Source organism: Apus apus, chromosome 21, assembly GCF_020740795.1.
Source record: "Apus apus isolate bApuApu2 chromosome 21, bApuApu2.pri.cur, whole genome shotgun sequence".
NCBI lineage: Eukaryota > Metazoa > Chordata > Aves > Apodiformes > Apodidae > Apus > Apus apus.
The window spans coordinates 2,984,637-3,005,571 of NC_067302.1; the positions used below are offsets into that span (position 1 = coordinate 2,984,637).

Here is a 20,935-nt window from a genome sequence, read left to right on the forward strand (position 1 = left end):
AATGGTCTTGGTGTTGGAGCTTCTTTATGTTTAAAGCCTGAACGCAAGAACAACATCTAAAAAGTGATGGTTTGTCCTTGCTGAAACTGGCATCCAGATGTTGGCTGGAAACAAGCATTTATGTACAGGGTGATTCAAGTATTAATGTGTGGTGAGCCAGTGACTACCTTGTTCAACACCACCACACATTAGGCTTCCTTAGTGGATTCATGGAAGCTCCATAGAACCTGCTGGTGGTTCTGTGGAACCCACTGGTGGTTCTGTTCTGTGTATGTAACCATGGACACCAGTGGCCTTCCACAGTTAAAACCGGTGGGAACTGGAGGCTTCTGCAGCTCAGCTGCTGCTCCACTTGGCTCCTGTTCTCACCCTCCTGACTCATTCAGACTAGTTTATATGCCACTAATCTTCACAATTTATGCAGGCTTGTGAGTAGCTGGAATTTTTTATTTTGAGAGGAAAAGAGGAGGGACTCCTTCTTCAGGGATTAGGTTGTGATACCCAAAGGTAGTCAGTACTACAGTTTACAAATATCTGTCCTGCTTTTGACCCAGTTAAGATGATCCTAAAGAGCTTGAATTCGAGCTGCAGGGATGCTCAAACATCATGTGTTGTCCTCCTGGGTTTTGGCCTTTGGCTGAATTAAACTGGTCACTCTCAGCCTGAAGGCCGGCTTAGCACGTGGAAGGCTTCAGGTCAGGAGTGGAGTTCACCTGCCCTGATCTAAGTGCTCAGCAGTTAAAAGTTACCCCAGCCATGGTTCTTGAGACACTTCCCAATGCTCAAGGAAACAGTCTGCCAAAGGCAAATCAAGCACATGGTCCTTGGATGCTGCTGCTCTTAGTTTGAGTTTAGAGCTTGGAATGACCTTGTTTGACTCCCAACGTTCAAATGTCCCAGCACAGACCCCCACTGTGGGCAGTTCTGACCCATTCCCACAGGAATGCTGTTAGACCTGTCTGTTGGGCTGTGCTCTTTCCAACTTACCATCAGTGGTTTTCCTCAGACTGCAAAATTTAGTAGAGCTGACAGCTCAAAGGAAGGTTGTGAATGTTTTTTTCTTTTAAAGCAAGCAGTTACGTTCATAGATTTGCAAATATTTAGGTTATGTTTCAAGGGCAGGAACGTGCAGTTAATTCATGGTCAGTGTTTGTTTAATGCATGCCACAAAAACAGTGGAGTGCTGGGATGTGGGGAGCCCATACAGCAGAGTGGCTTTTACTTGAGTCTTTTAATGGAGCCCATTTGTTTATTTGCTGGCACGTGAAATGCTTGAACATTTTAAGATCTTTACAGCATTTCTAGCTTAGAGCCCTGACATTAAGGCTGTGTAGAGGGGCCTGGTAACAGCTGTTAGATGCTGCTGCTCCCCCCAGGTTGTACAGACTTGTCTCTTGTGTATAGTGGATGAGTCTGTGCATACATCTATACATGCAGATTTGTGTTTCTGTGATTTGAAATCTTGGTGCTCCTCATATCCAGACCAAATTTGAGACCCAAGGAACTGGGTCTCTGAACTGTAATTGGCAAAAATGTCATACAAATCAAGTCAATGTTAAAGCTCACTGGTTTATCTTTTTGTTCTCAAACTTCACTTATGCTTAATGCTCTTAATTTTCTATTCACATTTACTTAAATGTTACAGGCAAACTGGAACACAGGAGGTTGAACGTAAATGTAAGAAAATACTTCTTGACTGTGAGGGTACCAGAGCCCTGGGACAGGCTGCCCAGGGAGGCTGTGGAGTCTCCATCCCTGGAGACGTTCCCAACCCACCTAGATGTGTTCCTGTGGGATCTGCTCTAGGGGATCCTGCTCTGGCAGGGGGTTGGACTCGATGATCTCCAGAGGTCCCTTCCAACCCCACCACATTGTGATTCTCTGAAAAGCAAATTTGATGTTTTCCCCCCCATCTTTTAAAACTAGTATTACTCTGAAAACCCGTTGTGAAGTGTAAGCAACAGGCCTGATTATTCTGTGCCTCTGTTTTGTTCTGTTTTCACACCCTAGTTTTCTTTATTAAAATTAAGTAAAGAGCCCAAAGACTAAGCAGAAAGATGGAACAGAATGTCTCGGAGAGAATCATCAGCATCCCGACTGCAGATCGTGATTTATTGAATGCCTTAGACTGGAAAGACGGCATTGGTACCTTGCCTGGTAGCAACATCCAAGTAAGAAACCAAGGAACACCACACACAAGCAGTGCACACCACCATGCACTGGGCAGTGCAGAATGTTTCCAATATATTCTGAAGTTGTACAGAGAAAATAGTTTGGTTTAAAGAACCGGGTTGGCATTACCAAGGAGGTGGTGAAATTTTAGTCGTGTTTCTGAAAGCCCAGTGACAGCCCCTCTCCCCTTCTAATTTCTTGCTTAATTGATTTCTGAAGGCAGGAGGTATTTTAAGTAATTGGTTTCTGCTTGTAGAAGTTACAAGCCTGATCTTCCTAATTCTCAGTCATGTCCATACAACATACTCGGGCAAGAAATCCCATTAATTTCAGCCCAGCATGAGGAAGACATTTCCACTGATTGACAAATTTTCTCAATTTGTGGGGTTGAATGTTCAGGTTGTTTTCACATCAGTGGTTCTCTTTTGCAGCGTTTAACAGCTGTCTGTATTTTATGTACTCACAATAGTGACAAATTTACACAGCTCTGTGTAAATCAGAACCAGGATCTGATGGTCACAACCATGGTGCACTATGTTAGGGGAGGGAGGAGGGTGAGTGTCTGCTGACTGTTCCCCAGAGTACCTTCAGCTGTTATTTCAGTTCAATTGCACTTTTGATGGCTGAAAACGAATTCATAAAATTGCCCTCAAGTCTGCAAGTTCTGAATCTCTATGGGGGAAAAAAATCAATTTCAAATGAAATAAATTGGAGCTGAAGGGACTTGAGAGCTTTGAAAAATCAGATTGTTGGTATTGCGGCAGATATTCAAAATCAGGATCCGCACCCTCTGCAAGTGTTGGCAGTTATGCCCTTCCTCCTCCCCTCCTCCTCCTCCTCCTCCCTTTGTACAGAAATGTCTGCATGGGCTGTCAGACCTCGCTTGGGCTACAAGAAAAAAGCTCCTGCCAGCAAATTCTGAGAGGACATGGATGAACTTGGGTGCAGGAGAAATGGGGAGTGACTTTTGACAAGGATGTGTGGTGACGGGACAAGGGGTGATGGTTTTAAGCTGGAAGAGGGGAGATATAACTTAGATATTAGGAAGAAATTATTGAGTCAGACTGGTGAGAGCCTGGCCCAGGTTGCCCAGGGAAGCTGTGGCTGCCCCATCCCTGGCAGTGTTGAAGGGCAGGTTGGATGGGGCTTGGAGTAACCTGGGCTGGTGGGACGTGTCCCTGCCCATGGCAGAGGGTTGGGACTGGGTGATCTTTGACATCTCTTCCAACCCAAACCATTCCATGATTCTATGCGTGGAGTGTTTTGAGATCAGTGGTTTACACTCCCATAAAACCAGATGGTGTTGGGTTCACTCATTTTCTAGGAGGTCCTTTGGTTGATTACTTTGCACTTCTGCCCTATAGTTATTGAAAGTCATTCTACTTCTGCTTCTTACACGAGCTCAGCAGTACATTGCCATGGGTTTTCTCTTAACCAGCAGTAAAGTTCCTCTGCAGAAGCAGCTTCACTTTTATTGATTCTTCATAATAGTAGAGAATCAAGAAAGCACCACAATATTTGTTAGACTGAAAGACAACAAGTAATATGGTACTTTGTATTAGATGACCAAGTATGAAAGCACTGAGTGCCCTGGTTAGTGAGTGTGGTGGAAATGTTTAGCTGCAGCACGACAGCTCACTGCACAGGAAGCCACTTCATTCTTAAGATGCCAGACACTTGTGGGGGTTTTTTCCCTGCAGAAATGCCAAACACTTCTCTTGTTTTGCTGTTTAATCTTCCCCCCCCCTTCCTGCTATATTCCAGTTCTTGCATGCACAATGTTTCCTTAATTCCCTTTAAAAAATTCCCAGGAAGGACAGATCGGTTTTGAAGGGTCTGTGTGGATTTTACATTAGTGAACATGCTCTGTGGAACCCGTTGGTGTAAAGGAAGGTACAGTCCTGATAGTAGCACAGTTATGCATTTCTAGAACTTAGGAATAAGGGATGTTACCTTGAAGAGTGTCAGGATGAAACTGGAGGTTGCCTCCGTGGGTCAGCCAGTCCTCAGCATCAGATCAGAGACTGTTAATAAAGATGCTCATTTTTTTTCTAGCACAAACTTAGGTTTTTTGGGGCCTGATCTGAGCTCTACCAGTGGGTGTGGCTGCAGGTGCACCAGTCAAGTGACCAAAGGAGGCTGTCTACACTGCTTTGGGCTGAATCAGAGCTGTTAATTAGTCTGCGGGGGCATCAACCCCAGAGACCATCTGCTCCTACCAGTGAAACTGGCCCCCTGTCCCAGCTCTAGCTGGGAGCTCTGCTTTGCTCTCCCTGTGCTGCTTAATGGCACATGGAGCTCTGGAGATGCTCCTCCCACTGACTGTCTGCTCTTGATGCCGAGCTGTCCCTATTGACCATGGCAAGGAACCCTTGGGACCTGCAGCCTTGTGCTGCTGCCCTGGTGGCATTGGAGGAAAGTGACAGGTTTCTTCTCTGAAATAGGGGGTCTCCTGCAGAAACTCAGTCTACTTGGAATTATCATTTCTTTGAAATGGCTTGTTTCTCGGTGCTGAAATAACAGTGATGCTCTTTTCAGGGCTACAAAGGAAGAAGTGAGCTTTTTAGCAGCAAGTCCAATGTCTTTGAAGCTTTAGGAAATACAGGCTTCAGATAAAAAAGAGGGAAGAGGGGGAAGAACATTTGGGATAAAGATTTGCTAGGGTGCTGGAGGCAGGGTCCTGAGCCCAGGAAGCGTGCAGGGGTAGGGGAGGAGCAGTGCTCATTGCAGTGAGGAGCCCTGCTTCAAAGGTGAAGCAAGGACTTTTAAACTGGGTTTAGGTTTAGTAGGTTTGAGCAAAAAGAGGATGGCTGAGAAAAGGTCTCCAACTAATGAAGTGCTATGAATAAAAGCTTTGGAGCAGAGCTGACAAATGCAGCTCACCTTTGACTTGTCTCTTTTATTCTGGAGTTCAGTAGTTCTGTACTGCAGCCAGTAACAAAGATCAAGGAGTGAGTAATCTTCAGAGCTATTTGCTCATCAGAAGGTGATTTTTAAAATTTTTTAATTTTTTTTTTTTTGGTACTTGGTTGCCTTTGCAGATTGAGACTAATAAAATATGCACATGGACACAGTTTGGCACGGTGTAATAATTTTATCTGGACCAATGAAGTGTTCCTTCATAGCCTAAGAAATTTTTGAAGCTTAAAGGATGAGAGTGTCTGAAATCTGCCACATCCCATTCCCTTTCCATAGCTAGCTCATGGTCTGAGTGCTTTGCTGTGTTTCTGGAGGGGTTTTCTTGTTCTGCAGCTGAACTTGCCCTTGGAAGGACAGGCCATGTGTGGGCAGGGGGCAGGCAGGGCTCTGCAGGAGCAGAAGATGGGTGTGCTAGCAGAACCTCTGTGGGAGGGTCACCTACTGATGGAGGGTTTCTTGAGGGTCAAACCAGGGGGAGCTGGGGCTGGGACCTGGAATACTGTGGCACCTGGTTATATTGGGACATGTCACCTACCTACCTGCAGTGCCTGTGGCTTCTTCAGTGTATTTCCAGGTTGTTTGGAAACAGTTGGTTTGGACTTGAGACTCTCTGTCTTTGGGTCAGCACCCCACTGTGGCTTTTTCTAATGAGTGGCACTGTGCAAGGAGGAGCTGACCAAGAAAGGCCAGTTATTTCTCAGTGCCTACTGTTCTTCAGCAGTATTACCTCTGCCTGTCCCCACATTCCTCTGCTCCTCTGGGAAGTTCATTTCCCACCAGATTGTCAAGTGCCATTGAAGAAGGGCTGAGAACCCCTTGGCCGCTTGCAGCTCCAGATGCTGTGTTTATGCAGCCCCAGCTGTCGCTGTGCTCTGAGGGCTTTCAAGTCCAGCCAGCACCAGCTGGAGAACGTTTGGGACAAGTTCTCCACTGGAATGTGACCTTTCTGTCAACAGCTGGGTGATTCCTGCTTGTGCTCAGGTTTTAGGGAAGTTGCTCTATGTGATAACTGCAATAAATGGGATTGTGCTGTGTTGAATGAATTTGAACCATCAGAGCAGACTTTGGGGCAGAACTGCTTTTCTGAGGGCATTTATTCTGATGTGTTCATCAGAGGTCTGAGTTTTATAAGAGGAGCACATCCCAAGCAGGTACAATTAACGTTTGTTTCCTTCCTTGACAACAAAATGGTTTTTTTGGGGTGCCCACTGGTGGCATTTTGAGAAAGAGTTGAGTATTTCTCTCTTTTCCTGTTACTTATTTTTAGTGCTTTTTAAAGTACATGCAGCCATTTCTTTTTTATCCCATACCTAGTTGCTCCTCAGGGGATCCTATTCCTGCCTCTCCCCCTTCCTAGCCCTTTTGCTACTGGTTATTGGCTTGCTTTCTTTTCTTACCTGCAGTTCTGTTTAAATGAGTTTGGACTGCTAGAAATCATTACTGAAGCAGAAGCAGAAGCCATAAAAACTCTTTCAGCCTCAGCAGTAAATGCCAGCCCAGCCAGCTTTGCTCCTGCTGCTACCAACGCTTCCGCTGCCTCTAGCACTGGTTTGGAAGGTGAGCTTTTTGCTGGGGAAGGGAATTTACAGTTTTTGAAAAAGCTTCTAGAGACAAGTCAAACTGAAGTATGTGTCTCAGTAGTGTGGTGCTTCCTGGCACCATGTGCAGGGTGAGCCTGTGTCTTATTTTGAATATTTTAGGGGTGTTTTGTGAATGTAATTACTGCATCATCCTGACAGGGCCTGGGGCAGGCATTGTGCTCACCTTTGTGGAAGGTGAGGTTCTAGAAACCCTCTAGGCTAGGTTTGTCAGTTTAGTCAGATGTCCCTGAGTTTTACCTTTCATCCTCGGGTGATTCTGGGAAACTGGAGCCCCTTCTTTCCAAGGCCATGGATCAACGATAACATCAGTGTTTCTCCATAATGCTGATGGCAGGCTTGTCATGGCAGCTGGGCCTTAGCTGACTGCTCTTGGGGCACCAGGAGCTTCCAGTGGGATTCCTTTCTCTTCTCCACACATGGAGCATGAATGGATGGCCCAGTGCTGTACTAACCAAGCACTGACAGCACGTGGCTGGGGCACAGGGAGCCCTGGGCAGGTGTGCCTGACACCTTGTACTGAAACAGGTCGTCTTCTGAGGTGGTGGTAGGAGACTTGGGAATGAGCTTGGGACACACAGACACCACAGGAGCCTGTTCAGTGTGTCACTTCTTGACATCCACAGTGTGTCCTGGTACAGTCACTGGCAGGACAGTAACTCTCTGGGTAGGGTCTCTTAGTGTTGCTCTGTCCCTGTGTCTCTGAATTCATACACCCCTGTGGAGAGAACTTCCTTGAGAATGAGCTCTCCTCCTGTTGCCAGCTTGGACAAGTGTCTGCCAGTTGGCTTTCCCCAGGATTTTGATGGAACTACTTCTGTCTTTGAGTAGGAAGGTTTTGTACCTGTCTTCCCTGCTGGCTTTTTTAATCCCAGATTCATTGTGAGCTCTGCAGATTCACTCACAGGTGTTTGCTTACTCTCCTGCTGGTTGTGGGTTGTTCTTGTCTGAGGAGATGTCAGTCCATCAGGTGAAGAGCAGACTCCATTACATGGACACCTCAGCACTAGGACATTTTTTCCACCCTTTTAGTCCCAAGTGTATTCTCTAGATCAGTGTGACTTCAAACTGAGCAGAGCTCTTCAAGTGCTCTCAGTTCTTGCAAGTTTTTCTTATTTTGCTGTTTCCCTGCCTGGAATCATTGGTCCCTGATAGAAGAGGCTTTAGGTTGTGACACAAGCAGGCATGGGTGCCTTCCAAGTGTAGGCAGTCCTTTTGCCCAGTTCCAGCCAGGACCATCTGACATCCTTATTGGGTTATAGGGAGCAAAACTTGGGTGCTCCTGGGCAAGTAGGGCAGTTTGTGTAAGGATGTTGCTGCTGTTGTTGCCCGGGATCAGCTGGGAGCATCACCAGCCCCATCCTGCCCTGCCTGCAGCCAGGGATTGTGTTTGCAGCCCCTGAAAGGAAGCTGCTCCTTGAAGTGTTGGTTGTGACATCTCCACCAGCTTTGTGCCTGGGTTTGCTGCAGCAATGCCTTCGTGTGCAGGCTGCCAAGGTTGCACAGAGGCTCTTCTGTGAGAGTACCAGAGCTTTGGGACAGGCTGCCCAGGGAGGCTGTGGAGTCTCCATCCCTGGAGACATTCCCAACCCACTTGGATCCTGTGGGATCTGCTCTAGGGGATCTTGCTCTAGCAGGTGGTTGAACTCGATCTCCAGTTTTCCCTTCCAACCCTGAATGACCCTATGACTCTATAAATGAAAAACGTCAGTCAGCAGAATGAGTACAAGCCCTAGGAAAGGAGACTATGAAAATGGCTTTAAACAAAAAGCAAAGTGACTCATATGTCAGTGCTCTGGATTGTGTCGTGTGGTGTGTTTTTTCTTTTATTTTTCTTTTCAAGTGGTTAATGATGCATTCAAAAATGGATTGATCAAACCAGCACACACAAATGGAGGAATGATGGAGCCTCTGAGCACAATTTTCTTGTCAGGTTACTTGGGCAAAATATGCATTGGGATAGTGTAGATGCCTGGTAGTGAAGACCTCTGCAATTGTGTTAGTTGAAATATTAAAGCTAAATTAATTTGCACCAGGAAGAACTCTGTCATGGGAGAAAGTAAACAGAAATGATACATGGGAGTTATTCCTTACATTTTCGTGCTTTCATTCAGATGATTTATATGTATATCCCTTGCTAGATAAAGAAATAATTGTTTCTGTTCTCCCATCAATAATGTGCTATTTTTAGAGGCTGCCTATGAAGGGTTTTCTTTTGTACAAAGTGTATATAAATGCAGAAAATTTTAAACTTAACCAACTGTATTAAAAGCATCCAAACAAGGTGGACATTTGTCTTTCAAGTTAGGGGGTTACTAGGAATAAAGAAGATTTGTAACTGTGTGCTGATTATAGCCTTGAAATTATATCCTTTATCACTTTTACAGGGGGCAGGCTTTCTCCAAAATTAAAATATTGCCAGTTAGGGGTTTTTTTTCTTTAGTCAGGTGGTACTTCCTAGGTGCCAATAGTAATTACTTCCCTCACTATGGGATACTGAGAGTCACTTAGCAAAAGTTTGTAAAGGACTCTGACAGAGCTAATTGCATGAAAGCTGTTAGATAGTTTTAATGTAATACTTTTATTTTTCTTTGCTGCTGCAGTGCCCAGAGAAGACCTGCCCTGCTCCAATTTCCAACCCTGTGAACAAATGGATTGCTTTGAGGATGGAAAGTTTTCTACTCAGACGGGCTCCCAGCAGCACAGGGACAGGTAAAGAAACTCCAGATTCTTCCTCTTCTGGTAAAAATGTTTAAAGAGAACATTGTGTTAGAGAAAAGCTTTGCTGTGGGTAGGATGGAATCCTCAGAGCAAGTGTTCCCTGGCATGGCTGAAGCAGAGCCAGGTGTTACCCCTGAGGTTCCTATGCCCAGCAGAGGAAATCTCCTCTCCAGAGGTCTGTCCTCATTTCCCAGCCTGTGGCAATGCTGGTTGTGTGCTTGGTACCTCAGTTCTCCATCCTACTACCAATAAGGATGATACCTGAAATTTCTGGAGAGTTGTAAAAAGGCACATCCTGCCAACATGATTCACTTCTTTAGGTTCTCAGCCCAGGCATCCTCATTCTTCTTAAGAGGTACAGAGACACTGGGAATACTGCAGGAAAATTGTTGCACTTTTAATTTGACTTTGTTTTCAATTTTGGATGTTTAACGATACCAGAGACATTCCAGATGATTGCAGAAACAGGGGAAATAGTAGAAATCTTAATACCAGCAGTGGCTGTCAGATGAATGAGGCTGGCAGACCTGCCAAACGTGTCCGAAAGAAGAGGAGACTGCTTCTGGAATCTGAGGATGATGAGGAAAATGCAGATGAGGATGAGGTAAATGAGGCTGCATGTATTTTCTTTAAAGAGAGCTGTGGAGAGCAGGGACCCTTCTGTGTCTCGGATCTCACTGCCATGCAAACTGAGCTGAGGGAGGTGAGGATGGTCTGGGGCTCATCTCATCCTAGTTGACATCAGTAATGAGAGATCTGAGGAGTCAGATGGGTGAAGATATCATGGGAAGTCCATGTCAAGATTTCAGACTGGAACTTCAGAGGTGTAGTTACAGCCCTGTGCACCAAGTGTGTTTCACAGTAATAAAAACACATGCCTCCAAAATTAGTTTATCCAACTACAGTCAAGTACTGTTATGTGATACTGAGGGTTAGTGTCAAACCTCAGAGTCTGATGGCTTTTTATTATGTACTTGCATGTACACTCACTGCAGTACTAGAAACCTGTACTCATTGTGGATGAAGAACCTCAGGCCTGACCTGATCTTTTCTTGACTTCCATTAACCATCTCACTGCCTTCAGGGACCCTTCTCTGTGCAGGTCTGTGCTCTGCTGCCCTGTGTGCACCATCTCAGGCCTGAACCGTTTCATTTCATGTATCACACATGGTTTTGTAGTGCAGAGGTGCTGGGGTAGGTGTGTTTGTAATGCCAGCTGGAACTTCTGATGCCACCAACAACTGAACTCCTCTTGTTGCTCAGCTCTCCTCTGTGATGTCTGTAAGGAGTATGGCTGTTTTCAGAAGTACTTGCACTCTGTCTCTTCGCTCTTCCCCTCCTCCTCATTTGAAACTGCCCCTCGTGTCTCTTCTGGGGCATGTTTGGCAGGGAGCTTTGCATTTCAGATTTTGCCCTTTTTGGTTTGCTTTGAGAAATGACAACCCCGGGTGAATTAAACATGAGTTTGAACACCACACAGAAGAAATGTGACTGGCAGTCTGGCTCGGGGTGTGACACAGGGAGACAGCATTTTCTAGGGTGCTCGTCTCTGACAGCAGGGACTTGAAGCCTCTGCTTTCTTTAGGGCTTCACAAATGATTTTTCTGTCTCTCTTGCCATTCCCTGGCATGGATGGGCATAAGAACCTCTGAAAGGAAAAGGAAAGGGGAGCATGACAGCAGGGTTGTTTATGTGAGCAGTAAATCCTGCATTGCAGAAAGCAGATCTTGCAATGGAGATGTTTGAGCTGTGCTGCTCTTCAGTAGCCACATTTAAATGAACTTTAGTAGCTCATATCAAATAATTTATAAAGCACTTTGGGGATACTGCAGCATCCAGGTTCTCTATGTAACATACCCTACTAATGTTCTTGCAGGGTTCTTCAAAAGAAACTAATGCTAGCTAATAGTCCTGGTAGTTACATGTTACATCCTTATTGTACCTGCATTGTGAGATGATCAAAGAGGGAGGAAAAAAAACAATATTGCTAAACTTTTTTTTAACGTATCTGTGTCTAGGAGAAGAATAAATCAAATAATATGAAAAGCCGCAGAAACACTAAACCAATAAAACAAGGTGAGCTAAGCTCATAGTCTCTTTTCTTTAATGTTTATAGATTATTTTTTTTACTATTTATTATAAAGTGAATAATAGTAAACAGAAGAGGAAAGGACAGTAGAGCTCATTTCGCATTCAGAGTAGCTCATTAGGTACATAAACCTCTTACCATAGTGAGTTTTCTGAAGTGTATTAGCAGGAATATCCTGGATTTACCTGCATGATGGGCACAGTGGAGAGGGTGTAGAAGGAGACAGCCTGATCCAAAGCTCACTGGAGACAATCAGAATCCTTTTTCTATTGACTTTGGAGAGCTTCATAGCCACAGACTGCAAATGCTAAGTAGAAAATAAGTTGTAAACAGCCTGTGATTGATTATAGAGTTTGAGTTGAATGTCTGATACACCTTAAAGGAGTCAACGTATGGAAACTGGGGGCACGCTTTTAATGTACATTTAAAAGGAGATTTTCTGTGTGTATGACCATGGTCCTACTAGAATGAATCCAAGCACCTGCCCAAGTTCCTGTTTTCATCATCTATGTACTGGTATCTGCCTCTCTAGTAGATGTATTAGCAGATTATAAATACATCTCTCTGTGTATATACATATAAATACTGTGAACTGAACAAAGATTCCCTTGGTTTTTCATTTGTTTTGTTTTAGGTCCATTTCAGCTGCAATTATCTGCTTCTTCGTGCTGTCTTCTAGTTTATATCTAACCCCTCATTCCTTGGTGAAATAATCAGGAGAAGGAGTTCATTTCCACAATTTTAAATTACTATCTCTTGTCCAAACTTTACAGTGGCAGCTTTCCATGGGCAGCTTGCCAGCAGTTAAAGTGCCACCTTTCATTTGATGTGTGATATAATTTATGTGTGTATATATATATATATAATTTTAATAAGAAATTAGCTTGGTTTTTCTACTGCTGGAATTAATACCTTTTCTCAAAAGTTGGGTAACACTGCCTCCTTTGGGGTACAGCAGCAGAGCAGCCTTGGTGTGTGCACGGGAGAAAGAGAAGAGAGCAGAGCAGGAGGCATCTGAGGGAAACACTCATTGTTCTCTTTGTTTTTGATTGCTTAGTTGTTCCTGGAAAGAAGAAGGTTTGGAACTGGGTTTCCTACCTAGAAGAGGAACGGATGCCAGCTGCTCCCCTCAAACTGTTCAGAGAGGTTGGCAATTTTTTCAGCTCTCTTGCTATGTTTCTCTCAGGCAGCAACACAGAATTACTGATTCAGGGAGGTTGGTTTGTTCCCAGCACTGAAGCACTGTGGAAACAAGTGTTAACCCTGTGAGTCTCCCCCAAAACCAGGGTGTGAAAAATGCTGGTTGAGCCTCACTCAGAAATAAACAGTGGCTGTTCTGACCTGCTTTGGGTAGCTCTGGATGTTTGGGCTGTTAGGCAATCTCCAAGTAATGCTGGAGAGGGACAACTTAATGTCTTTCATATGTCCTGGCCCTCATTTGTGTTGTCCAACAACCCTTCCAGCCTTCCTCTGTAGAAAACTGCAAGTCAGTGAGCTCTGGGAATCTTGTGTCAGTGAGACTTGATGTCTCAAGTGACTGTTGGGAGGGTGGGTGGAGTTTATTCCCTCTGAAGGTGGGAGAGGGTGAGATCAGTCCTGCTGGAGCTGCTGTTGCACCCCAGTGCACCAGCCCATGTGCAAAGTTCAACTCCCAGTCAGCTCTTCAAAGCCAAGGGCTGTTGGCACCTTACAGAGGGAGGTGGGAAGGAGTCAGGTAGCTGCAGGGGGTGCAACAAACCATTTGCAACTCCAGTTCAGGTTTCTTTTAAGCCTTTACTATATACTTCAGATGTTCAATTTGGATTAAATGAAAAACACAGATGTTTTCTGGAATGACTGTGTAAATCGGCTCCAGATCAAACATGCCTTGTCCCTTCTACCTTCTGAAGATGAGAAATTACCTTTTGGAAAAGACTGGACTCAAGCTGGTGCTGATACAAGCAGGATTTTAGCCTTCCTGGCTCTTGGTTTTTGCCAGCAGTCTGGCAAAACCTGGGCTGTGAAGGGGATTCTTTTGTGTTTGAATAGAGCTCATTTCTTCATCTGCTGAAAGATTTGTTCATAACTTATTGCAACAGCCTCATGGTTCTGTGTTTTTAAGAGATTAATTAGAATAACAAGTAAATCTGAAATGTGGTGATGGTGCCACTATTGATCTCTGTAGCTGTGCCTGTCTATTAAAGCAGCAATCATTTAGTGAGAGAGTGTTTTTGTTTGAGTTGAAAATTTGAAGCCTTAAGTGTATCTCATGGCTGCTGTGCAATAGATTTTTGTCTTCAGGAATTAAAAACAAATGTTTCCTTCTTCCCTCCCCTGCCTCACAGTATCAGTCATTCCCAGAAGGCCGAAATGGATTTAAAGTTGGAATGAAACTGGAAGGGCTGGATCCTGAACATCCCTCTCGATTTTGTGTTCTCACAGTGGCTGAGGTAGTTGCTTTCCTGTCTTTGATTCCCAAAGTTCCATGTACGTTGAGGATTTTCCTCAATAAAAAGTAGTAAGATCTGAATAATAGTACTTTAATCAATAGTTAGGAGGAGTTTGAGGTGACAGTGAAGGAATGTGGTTAAGCATCTATAGCTGAAATTCTACTGTCAGATTTTTGCAATTGTATCTCACAATAGTAAACCTGTTAATCGCACACAGTGACTAAGTATCAAAAAGAATAGTGCAATTAGGCCTTGAGAGAGTATCTGAAGGGGCTCCAGGAAAGCTGGGGAGTGACTTCTGACAAGGGCAGGGAGTAGGAGGACAAGGGGGATGGATTAAAACTGGCAGAGGGGAGATGGAGGTTGGAGATGAGGAGGAAATTCTTGGGTGTGAGGGTGGTGAGAGCCTGGCCCAGGTTGCCCAGGGAAGCTGTGGCTGCCTCATCCCTGGCAGTGTTGAAGGGCAGGTTGGATGGGGCTTGGAGCAACCTGGGCTGGTGGGAGGTGTCCCTGCCAATGCAGGGGGTTGGATCTAGATGATCTTTAAGGTCCCTTCCATCCCAAACCATTCTACAATATAAGTTGAAATGCATTTATGCTTCTTCAAATCTGTGAAATCTGTGTTCATCTGATATAGACATAAATGTTCTCCTTTTTACTTGTCTCCAGATACTGCCACACAGGAATATGTGCATGAGTGTGCAATAGGAGGCCAGTAAAGTTAAACTGTCCAATTTTATTTTCAGCTTTTTGAAGTGAGGAAAGAGGAGCATGGAAACTGGGAGACACAAATGAGGAAAAATAAAACTAGGATTTTGAGAAATAAATGAGCTCTTCAATTTACTTTTATCAATCAAAATATGCAAGAATGTTTGCTTGGTGTTTTTCTTGAGCTTCTTTATAACCCTTTATGCTAATCAGAGCTCCCCTCATTGTAGGTGAAAGGGTTCAGAATGAGATTGCACTTTGATGGTTACCCTGAGTGCTATGACTTCTGGGTCAATGCTGACTCCTCTGACATCCATCCTGTTGGCTGGTGTGAAAAAACAAGTCATAAACTGCTCCCTCCTAAAGGTATGGAAAAAAAAATATAATGGAATGGTGGACAAGAAACCATAAATTCTGCTAAGAACTAGTTGTCCTGGCTCTGAATGTGTCATTTTTAGTAGGATTTCATTGTGGAACTCGATCTGAGTGGCTTAAAGGGAAGAAGTGGAACTAAGATGGTGAATGACAAAAGAAGAAAACAGCTTCCTTGTGATATTCCTAAAGATTGATGTTGTTAGTCAGATTAGAAACCATTGGATGTGCCTGTAAAGCAGGGAGGTTCTTTGCACTTCAGAACTTGCTTCTTTCCTGCATTCAATTTCCTAGAACCATTTGAAGGTTGAGATGAATGATTGGACATTATAGTGAAAAAGAGATGTTTTAGCTGAAGTGCAGAACCCCTGCAGGCTGTGGAAGGGCAGTTCCCATGCACAGTTCCTATTCTTCCCAGGTAATCTCCATTTCTGGGAAGAAAAAAAAAACCTGACCTGAATGTAACAGGGCTGTGTAAAACAATCTTTTTCTCTCTTTTCCTAGGTTTCAAGGAGGGAGAATTTAATTGGGCTTCATATTTGAAGAACTGCAAAGCTCAAGCAGCTCCAAAAAGCCTTTTTAAGACCCTCAGCACTGTAAGTGAGGATATTGAATACAAGATGTTTCTAATAGGTCTGATGCTAAGTGGATTTAGACTAGAATAATTATGTGGTTTTGTTATGCTCATGTCAGAGGTGCACCATGGTACAGTCAGATGCAAACTATTTCCTTCTGTGATTTATTTTTTAAGATGGGGAAACTAGTGCAACTTTTCTTCCTTCCCCCAGTCACTGGCTTTCCAGGGAGAGAATTTGTATTTCCCTTCCTCCCTAATACTGGAGGCAAAGATTTACTCTACCATTTATTAAATATATTACAACAGTCTGTTTTGCTGTGCTCCTACAGTCAAGGTATTTGTGTCACTTTCCTCTAATTTAATAATTTCCAAAATAATTTCTGGCTTCCAGCAGCGTACTTGTATGTGCCATGGGAGCATATTTCATCCTTCAGCCACTTTTGCTTTCTCCTTGATCATTAGTCCCCCTTCCTGTACTTCCATTATGTGTCATTCAGATGGCACAAAGTCATGATCTCGTGGATGTGACACTGCAGATGGACTGAGCACTGACTCCAGTAGGATCAGGGCCTGACTGTGCAGCTCTGCTCTGCTTCTGAGGCACCTGTTTTCCTTAAGACTCCTAACTTTTCCAGTAACAAGAAAGGACCTGCTACATAGACAGGCTGGGAGAGCTGGGGGTGTTCATCCTGGAGAAGAGAAGGCTCCAGGGAGACCTTAGAGCACCTTCCAGTGCCTGAAGGGGCTCCAGGAAAGCTGGGGAGGGACCTGGGACAAGGGCAGGGAGAAATAGGACAAGGGGGATGGATTAAAACTGGCAGAGGGGAGATGGAGGTTGGAGATGAGGAGGAAATTCTTGGGTGTGAGGGTGGGGAGAGCCTGGCCCAGGTTGCCCAGGGAAGCTGTGGCTGCCCCATCCCTGGCAGTGTTGAAGGGCAGGTTGGATGGGGCTTGGAGCAACCTGGGCTGGTGGGAGGTGTCCCTGCCCATGCAGGGGGTTGGACTGGATGATCTTGAAGGTCCCTTTCAGCCTCAACCGTTCTATGATTCTGTGATTGATTCTATACTCACAATTACCCTCACCCAACACTCAGCCCTGCAAGGTGCATCTTCCTGCACCTCTGTTGTTGTGTACCTGGAGACTCTTTTATTCCAGCTACATCAACTCTTCTTTAGCAATAGTAACAATCAGTGCCCGACTCGTGGAAATCTCATCTGTTGTTCTCTCGGTACCAACTTCAGCATCTTTTGGTCTGTGGGTGCGATGGTTACCACCCACATCAGATGAGTTGATAAAGATAATTGAAATGGCCTGACCTAGAACGTGGCTGATTTCCCTTCCCAATGTCCTGTTCCTCAGCCTGTCACACCCTCTGGTTTCCGACTGGGAATGAAGCTAGAGGCAGTGGACAAGAAGAATCCATCGCTGATGTGTGTCGCCACCGTCACGGACATGGTGGAGAACCGCCTGCTGATCCACTTTGATAACTGGGATGAGAGCTATGACTACTGGTAAAGAGATGCTCTGTCTAGTACATGTCTGCAGGTGGACTGTGCTGTCTTTTGCTCTTCCACTAAGGGTAGTATCTAATACCTGAAATGTAGTCACTGATGTTGGGATCTTAAATCAGTTTTCAAGCATCTGGTGCTGGAGTGAGTCGGGAGGAGGGCAGTGAAGCTGGTGAAAGGTCTGGAGTACAAATCATATGGGCAGCAACTGAGGGACCTGGGATTGGTTAGTCTGGAGAAGAGGAGGCTGAGGAGAGACCTTGTTCTCTACAGAGGAGACTGGAGTGAGGCAGGTGTTTGTCTCCCAAGTAATAGGTGATAGGACAAGAGGGAATGGCCTCCAGTTGTGCCAGGGGAGGTTTATATTGGGTATTAGGAACAATTTCTTTACTGAGAGTGGTCAAACTTTGGGACAGGCTGCCCAGGGCAGTGGTGGAGTCACCATCCCTGGAGGGCTTTAAAAACCATGTAGATATGGGACTTCAGGACATGTTTTGGTTGGCACAGTAGGGTTGGGTTGATGGTTGGACTTGATGACTGTAGGGGTCTTTTCCAACTGTAATAATTCTACTTTGGGTTTTCACAAAGTGCCAGTTGCCCAGTAGCTTCCCCTGCTATTGGAGAGCCTATCACTGGCTCAGTGTGAAGCCACTGGGGTTGGCTTGAGCTGTCCCTGGAGCATCTGAGGTAAAAAGGGATGGAGGTAATGCAGCTGGCTGCCTCAGGTCAGGTCAGGAAATGTTGATGTTATCCATTCCTCTGGCAGAGCCAAAGAAGGATAAGCTCCACTAGTGACACCACCTGGAATTAGTAACATTCTCTCCTTCAGGACTAGTCGTGGCTGTTGCCATGTCTCTCTGCAAACTCACATTTGGAAGCTGCAGGGCTGAAATTAGTACAAATCTTTTCCATTTGGTTTCAGCAGAGTTTGGCCAAGGCCCTTTGCAAATAAAAACCATTGCCAACATTTAGGCTTTTTAAGTCCTGACCTGCACTCTAATTGTTCTGCATCTGAGAATCTTGATCCCCTGCCCTCATGCTGGGGCCAGGTGGAATATTAGTCAGGGAAACATTTTCCTGCTTTGCTCTATGTTTTCCAACCTGCATGATGGAGTAGCTTCCTTTGAATTTGTCTGTGAAAGCACCACACCAGGCACAGCCTTATCAAAATAACACGGATTTGATCAGTATTCTGTTTTCTCCCCCTCAGCTCACTTTGTTGGTTTGCTTTCAGATTAGGCACCTGTTTGGTGGCAAGTCAGTCTTTTCTTTCTTTGCCATAAACATGTCATGCAGAGCTTTGTGACACCAGACTTTCCATTTGCAAGGTTTTAGATCTTGTTCCTGTAACATTTGAGCCCGTGGTGCTTTGTTTCCATGCCATGTTTTGCTGGGAACTTGAAAATTGTAATGGGAAACACAAGCAAAGAAAGCTTCAAAGTAGAGCTTGGCTGCAAACACACAGGTTTTTTCCTTGATCAGACAACCTGCTTTGGGCCCTTCCTCAGAGCAGATGTGACAAAAGGGCCTGTCTCGCGTTGGCCCATACCCTCCTTCAGGAATTTGAAAATCTAAACATGCTGTATAATTGGGAACCAGGCAAACTCCCACTAGTTTTCAGCTAGAATTAATAGAAAACTTGCAGTTCTTGGCAAAGACCTGAAAAATGGGCTTCATCACGTGCAGTGTGGGCAGCAGGGCCAGGGAGGGGATTGTCCCCTCCCCTCTGCTCTGGGGAGACCCCCTGGAGAGCTGTGTCCAGGTCTGGAGCCCCCAACACAGCAAGGAGATGGAGCTGCTGGAGAGAGTCCAGAGGAGGCCACAGAGATGGTCCAAGGGCTGGAGCAGCTCTGCTCTAGAGACAGGCTGGGAGAGTTGGGGTGTTCATCCTGGAGAAGAGAAGGCTCCAGGGAGACCTTAGAGCACCTTCCAGTGCCTGAAGGGGCTCCAGGAAAGCTGGGGAGGGGCTTGGGACAAGGGCAGGGAGGGAGAGGATGAGGGGGGATGGATTAAAACTGGCAGAGGGGAGATGGAGGTTGGACATGAGGAGGAAATTCTTGGGTGTGAGGGTGGTGAGAGCCTGGCCCAGGTTGCCCAGGGAAGCTGTGGCTGCCCCATCCCTGGCAGTGTTGAAGGGCAGGTTGGATGGGACTTGGAGCAGCCTGGGCTGGTGGGAGGTGTCCCTGCCCATGCAGGGGTTGGATCTAGATGATCTTTAAGGTCCTTCCAACCCAAACCATTCCATGATTCTATGGAGTAATTCCCCCTTTCTCCACAGTAGTGCTGTTTCAGTTAGGGATGAGGGTTTATATTTCTTTGCTTTCTTTTCGTTTTACCTTGAATGATCAATGTTCAGGCTGCACTTGCTGGGGGGGGGGAGTTTTGTCCTTGTTTTTTTACCACCAAACATTTTCTTTTTATTTCCCTACCTTTTGAGGCAGCTTGGATGCCTTAAAAACTTGGCATCCTAAATCCTAACAAGGCAATGCTTGTCTTTTACACCATGATCCCACCCACATAAGCATCTGCTCACCCAGCAAAGGCCTATCAGACAGCATTTAAGATTCTGCTTTTCTTTTTACTTGAAAATTGACTGGTGCCAACTTTCCCTCTTTGATTCAGGTGTGAGGCCAGCAGCCCATATATTCGTCCTGTTGGCTACTGCCAAGAAACTGGAACCCCTCTGACAACACCACCTGGTATGTTAAAAGTGAGACTTATTTCCTGCCTCAGTTAAAAATAACCTGTGAGCTCCATCTTCTACATAGCTACACGTTTCCAAGTTATAGGTTCCATTCAATACTCCCTTCTCTACTGACTTAACAGTATTATTGTTGAGACTTTTGTTTCATGGCTTTTTCAAGAATTGGGATTGATAAATTGGAACTGAATTTGATGTCAGAAGGGAAGGAACTTCGAAGTATGTCCAGCATTTCCTTCAATGTGAGCTAGAAGAAAGAGGAACTTGGTAAAGTTGGGTTAATGGTTGAACTTGATAAATGTCTTTTCCAACCAGAACAATTCTGTGAACCAGTGTAATGATTTCATAGGTGATAAGGTGGAATTTATGGAAATGAAGGAATAACTGAAGCTACATCTCTTTCTGCTGCCCTATAATTCAGTAAATAAAGAGAACGTTGGCAAAAGGAAGAGGACAGAATTTCTGGGGAGATGAATATTGTTTTCAGGCCTTGGAAGGGCTCATTCACCTTCAAAATAACAAAATGTAAAAAGTGATATTTGCTGTTTGCTGGATTGACAGCCCTGGAGCAGGAGTTTCTGTAATTATTGTGGATCAAGTTTAGTGGACTGGGTGACACTACAAGATCCCTCTGCATTGGAGAGATTAACCTCTGTGCCTTGGCTGCAGAGGCAGAAAGGGTTGTAAATGCTCCCCCTTCAGTTTCTGTGGGAAACAAATCTGGGGCTGAAAAACTACTCAAGTAGGAAAGGAAAAAAAGTAGTTTGTTAAATGTAGGAGTTTCTTAAACGGGAGAGACATCTGGTTGTTGCTAGAGTAGCAGACCCATGTAGGTGTCTGAGGTGATAGTGGAGCCTTTTCTCTCCAGACTGCTGGGTTCCTCAGCTATGAGTGAGTAGGCAGCAGGAGACAAGAAGTTTCCACAATCTTGCAGGCACTCACACATCAAATAGTTGATAAAATAGGAAATGAAGGTAGTGATGCCTTTGCACATCACAGGATCCTCTGACTGGCTCTTAATTGGCAGCTTTTTCTAGACAAGCAGCCTTGATTAAACTGTAGAGAAATAAACTCTTTGGGCTTCTCAGGTCAGAGCTAAAACCTAGTGCAGAAGTCAGGGAGGCTGCTCCAAGTGCTGTG

General features: G+C 45.0%; 1 protein-coding gene across 3 annotated transcripts in view; it reads left to right on the top strand.

The window, feature by feature from the left end:
* Nucleotides 1-20,935, top strand: part of LOC127393085 (lethal(3)malignant brain tumor-like protein 3) — a 55,199-nt gene that overhangs the window by 8,834 nt on the left and 25,430 nt on the right. Inside the window, exons 1-8 of one of the 3 annotated variants that reach the window (XM_051637816.1) lie at nucleotides 6,541-6,648; nucleotides 9,293-9,401; nucleotides 12,557-12,645; nucleotides 13,824-13,928; nucleotides 14,867-15,002; nucleotides 15,513-15,604; nucleotides 16,946-17,097; nucleotides 19,717-19,793. In XM_051637816.1, coding sequence (XP_051493776.1) covers nucleotides 6,580-6,648; nucleotides 9,293-9,401; nucleotides 12,557-12,645; nucleotides 13,824-13,928; nucleotides 14,867-15,002; nucleotides 15,513-15,604; nucleotides 16,946-17,097; nucleotides 19,717-19,793 — 829 coding nt within the window. In that variant the 5' untranslated portion in view covers nucleotides 6,541-6,579. Of the gene's footprint in view, nucleotides 1-6,540; nucleotides 6,649-9,292; nucleotides 9,402-11,395; nucleotides 11,487-12,556; nucleotides 12,646-13,823; nucleotides 13,929-14,866; nucleotides 15,003-15,512; nucleotides 15,605-16,945; nucleotides 17,098-19,716; nucleotides 19,794-20,935 lie in introns of those variants that run through there. The other 2 variants (XM_051637817.1, XM_051637818.1) reach the window with 2 other exon arrangements.